Source organism: Arachis duranensis, chromosome 7, assembly GCF_000817695.3.
Source record: "Arachis duranensis cultivar V14167 chromosome 7, aradu.V14167.gnm2.J7QH, whole genome shotgun sequence".
Lineage (NCBI taxonomy): Eukaryota > Viridiplantae > Streptophyta > Magnoliopsida > Fabales > Fabaceae > Arachis > Arachis duranensis.
In genome coordinates, this window is record NC_029778.3 from 18907682 (window position 1) to 18912949 (window position 5268).

Here is a 5268-nt window from a genome sequence, read left to right on the forward strand (position 1 = left end):
ATAAATCAATTTGATTCCTCAAGTCCTAATCAACTCCTAAAGGAAAGACTAGCTTTAGAGGCATTCAAATCAATTAGCAACTTCTAATTATCAATCAACAAAGGACTTAGATAACTTAAAAGTCACTAATCACTCTACCTAGGCCAAGAGGAACAAAATCTACACTAAAACCCAACCAAGCATTTCATCAAACACTTGGAAGGCAGAAAAGAAAAGCATAGTGAATCAACAACAAGAATGAAATCTAGCAACAATTATTGCAAAGAATTAACAACAACAATCAAGGAAATCACAATTATCATGAATTACCTCAAATTGCATTATTGAAAGAAAATAAAAGAACAACAATCTATCCATAACAAAGTGAAGAATTACAAGAATTAAAGTACATAACTAGAAAGAAGAAGAGGAGAAGATTAAGAATTGATAAAGGAGAAGTGAATTAAAGCATGAATTAAACCTAGATCTAAGAAGAGAGATTAACCTAAACCTAATCTTAATTCTAGAGAGAAGTGAGAGCTTCTCTCTCTAAAACTAATCCTAATTATGCTATATGCTAGATTGATTGCCTTCCCCTCAATCCTTGATCATTTTATTCCTTTCTATCAGCATTTGGCGCCAAAATGAGTTCAGAAACCCTCTCAAATCGCCAGGCACATGTTGCTTTAATGAAGTCATGTGCGGTCATCGACGCGTACGCGCACGGTACGTGTGCGCGTCCCTGGTCAATTCTGTAATGTGCGCGCGGGCGCCTTGTGCGCGTGTGCGTGCATGGCTGACTTTGCTTCTTTGACTTTTTATGCTTCTCTCCACTTGTATGCTTCCTTCCTTGCTTCCTTTGATCCATGCCTAGCCTATTTTAATCCTGGAATTACTAGCAAACACATCAAGGCATCTTATGGAATCAAGGAGAAATTAGAATTCATCAAAATAAGGCTTAAAAAGCATGTTTTTACACTTAAGCACAAACATGGGAGAGATAACAAAACCATGCTAATTCATAGGCTAAATGTGACAAAAGGTTATCAAAATACTCTAAATTCAATACAAGATAAATCGTCAAATTGGGGTTTATCAATGACACAGCAGTTCAGTGACGAGCGCTGACGGCCTTTCCGGTTGTTAGAAACAAGAGACTGAGAGAGTAATCTGAAAAGTGTATTATTCAGTCTGATCAAAAATACAATATACAAGGGATATATATAGGTGCCAGAAGAATCAAAATAATAAAAGTATAGAATCCGAATCAAAGTAATAAAAGTATAGAATCCTACAATTAATATACAGATATGCCATATAAATATAAACAATACTAACTGATCTAAAATGATTCTAATGATTCTCTAATGATTCTCTAACATCCCCCCTCAAACTCAAGTGGGAGCTAAGGATACCATCTTGAGTTTGGATAACAAAGTCCGGAAACGAGTCGGGTGATGAGCTTTCGTGAAGATATCAGCAGTCTAATCTAGTGTGCCAACAGTAATGAGACGAACAACATCAATAAGGATACGTTGCCGAACAAAGTGACAATCAATCTCAATGTGCTTGGTGTGTTCATGAAAGACATCATTATGGGCAATCTGAATAGCACTGCGGTTGTCACAAAAAACATCAGTAGGGAACGATTGAGGAGCACCCAAATCTTCGAGAAGCCAACGAATGGAGATAACCTCAGTAGTGGTGTTAGCAAGGGCACGATACTCATCTTCTGTACTTGATTGAGCAGTGAACGTTTGCTTCTTAGCACGCCAAGAAATGAGAGCGTCTCCAAGAAACAAACAGTAACCAGTAATAGAACGACGATCAGTGGGATCACCAGCCCAATCAGCATCGGAGTACGCCTGAAGGCACAAAGAGGAATGGGCAGAAAAGTAAAGGCCATGAAATAGAGTGCCTTTGATGTAGCGAAGAATGCGAAGAACTGCCGCATAGTGAGTAGTCCGAGGAGATGACAAGAACTGGCTAAGTACATGAACTGGATAGGCGATGTCTGGTCGGGTGACAGTTAAGTAGACGAGTCGTCTAACTAGCTGTCGATAGAGAGTGGGATTATCTAAAACAATGCCATCCATAGGAGTAAATCGCACATTAGGCTCAAGAGGAGTAGACTCAGTGCGACTATCTGTAATTCCGGCTCGAGTAAGGAGATCTGAAGCATATTTAGCCTGAGAGAGATAGATGCCATCATCGGTGGATATGACTTCTAGACCAATAAAATAGTTGAGAGAACCAAGATCTTTCATCTCAAAAGTACGCTGAAAGGATGCCTTAAGATCAGAGATACCATCAGCATCATCTCCAGTAATGATCATGTCATCAACATACAGAAGTAGAAGAACGACTCCACGTTCACTTTTATGAATAAAGAGAGCATGCTCATGAGGACTGCAAGTGAAACCAAGACTGCATATGGTAGTGCTGAACTTGTCAAACCATTCACGAGGAGCTTGCTTAAGCCCATAGAGTGCTTTGCGAAGGAGACAAACTTTGCCAGAGGGACAAGGATAACCCGGAGGGGGTTTCATATATACCTGCTATTTCAAATCTCCATTAAGAAATGCATCCTTCACATCCATCTGACTGAGAGACCATTTTTTGACCGCAGCAATGGCAAGAAGAGCGCGAACAGATGTGAGACGAGCAACAGGAGCAAAAGTCTCTTCATAGTCAATACCATACTCTTGCGTACAACCCTGAGCAACCAATCGTGCCTTATATCGGTCAATAGAACCATCAGAGCGAGTCTTGATCTTGTATACCCATCTGCTGCCTACAACTTCTTGAGCAGAAGGAGGATCAACCAAATCCCAAGTGTGTGCTTTTTCAAGTGCCTGTATTTCTTCCTGCATTGCTTGTTGCCAATTTGGATTTGTAGAGGCTTCTCTGAATGACTTAGGTTCATGTTGATGAAGGATAGTAGAAAAATAATGATAATCAAGAAGAACGAGCGGGAGGAGGAGGCATGACAGTAGAAGCAGGATCATCGTCCGGTCTGGAATCATTGGGAGATGGAGAAGGCGGAAGAACAAGAGGCTGTGGAGGGTCACTCGAGATAGAATCTGTAGAATCATCACTAGGAAAAAGATCAACATTGGGGTTAGTAAACAAAGGTGACTGAGTAGTAGGAATTGACTCAAAGGACGAGAACCGAAAAAACATGTGATGCTCCTAGAAGACAACATGGCGAGATATACAGACACGTTTAGAGAGAGAATCCCAACAACGATAACCCTTGTGTTCAGTGCCATAACCAAGGAAACAACACATACGAGCCCGAAGTTCAAGTTTACTATGTTCGTGAGGCTGATGAAGAACAAAACATACACAACCGAAAACTCGAAGAGAACTGTAATCTGGGGAGGTATGATAAAGACGCTCAAAGGGAGTAACATTACCAAGAACAGAAGAAGGGAGTCTATTAATAACATGAATAGCAGTAAGAACAACTTCACCCCAAGTACGCTCAGGACACGAAGAAGAAAGGAGCATTGCACGGACGGAGTCAAGAATGTGACGGTGTTTGCGTTCAGCTCTACCATTTTGTTGAGACGTACCAGGACAAGAAAACTCAGACAAAGTACCATGTTCTGCAAGAAAGGTTAAGAGTTTGGAATCGCGGTATTCCATAGCATTATCACATCTGAAAACCTTAATGATCTTTGAAAACTGAGTTTTAATCATAGTAGCAAAGTTGATATAGATTTGAGGTAACTCATGGCGATTAGTCATCAAATAAACCCAAGTAAAACGAGAATAATCATCAATGAAAACGACAAAGTATCGAGCTCTGCCCATAGAGGCAGTGGGAGCGGGGCCCCAAACATCAGAGTGAATGAGATCAAAAGGAAAGCAAGCAAGAGATGAATTATTGTGAAAAGATAAAGCAGGTTGTTTGGCAGTTTGGCAAGAAATGCAATCAAAAGATTCATTTGGAACTTGACCTAAAACACCCTGAGACACAAGAGGACGCAGTTTTCCTAAGGAGGTGTGGGCAAGACGTTGATGCCATAAGTGAAGGGTAGAGGGAGAAGAAGCAGCATAGAGATTTGGTACATTTGGTACATGAGGAATATGAAGTTTCTCGAGTTCAAACAACCTTCCGACCTTTCTTCCAGTCCCGATGATCTGTCCCGTCCGAGGATCCTGTACACGATAACCAGAAACAGAAAAAGTGACTTCAAAACCCAGATCAACAAGTTGACCAACAGAAATAAGATTAAAGTTTAATTTGGGAATATAATAAGTATCAGGAAGATTAAGAGTTGACTGGGATATAGAACCCTTGTGTGTTGGGTGAAAGAGGGAACCATTTGCAGTATTGACAGAAGGTCCATTTGTAGTGGTAGACAGAGACGAGAAGAGATTACGCAATGGAGACATGTGATTAAAGCATCCCGAGTCATAATACCATTTAGAAGTACCTGGAGGGGTCGAAAGAGCAGCAAGGGTATTACCAGAAAGGGAGAGAAGACGTTGAAGAAGAGACGCAATATCAGATAGAGAGACAGGAGACGAGTTGAGAGAAGCAGTGGTGGTAGATTCAACAGTAGAAGCAGACGCGGGACGTGGTGGATGAGTAGGACAGGTAGTAATCAAATGTCCCGAGAGCTTGCAATAATGGCAAAATAGTTGTGCACAATGGTAGCTAATATGGCCTTTCTGGTGGCATATGCGACATTCAATAGAGGGACAGTTGGAGAACGGGTGCCCGAAACGGTTACAGTTGCGACAGAAGGTACCCTTTCTGTCTGTGGCAGCAAAAACATCTGACTTTTCTATAATAGTAGTCACAGAGAACAAGGAGAGGAGAGAAAACTACAATTTCTGAGCAGAAAATGAGGAAACGGATGGCAAAATCGGAAAGAGCTCATCAAAAAACCTAAGGGAGGGTCCCACTGTCTGACACGTCAGCGGCCACGTCAGATGCCACGTCAGCTGCTTCGTCAGTAGCCTATGAAGGCGCGTCCGACGGCGGTAGGCGGCGAGGTCGGCGGCGTTGGAAAGCGTGCAACGAGTAGAAGACGAAGGTGGCGGCGGTGACGAACCAAGGCGTCAGGAAGATGTCGAAAACAGAGGACAAAGTACTGCCGGTGAAATAAGATAAAAGAAGTAGAAACCAATTGTTTCTGAAAAAATTAACCTAAGCTCTTGATACCATGTTAGAAACGAGACTGAGAGAGTAATCTAAAAAGTGTATTATTCAGTCTGATCAAAAGTACAATGTACAAGGGATATATATAGGTGCCAGAAGAATCAAAGTAATAA

General features: G+C 41.4%; 1 protein-coding gene across 1 annotated transcript; it reads right to left on the bottom strand.

Annotated features, from left to right (window-relative positions):
- Positions 1 to 1463: 1463 nt before the first annotated feature.
- Positions 1464 to 2528, bottom strand: LOC110273536 (uncharacterized mitochondrial protein AtMg00810-like). Its single transcript, XM_021126695.1, has one exon. It carries the CDS (start codon positions 2526 to 2528, stop codon positions 1464 to 1466), a length of 1065 nt encoding a protein of 354 aa, XP_020982354.1.
- Between the last annotated feature and the right edge of the window lie 2740 nt (positions 2529 to 5268).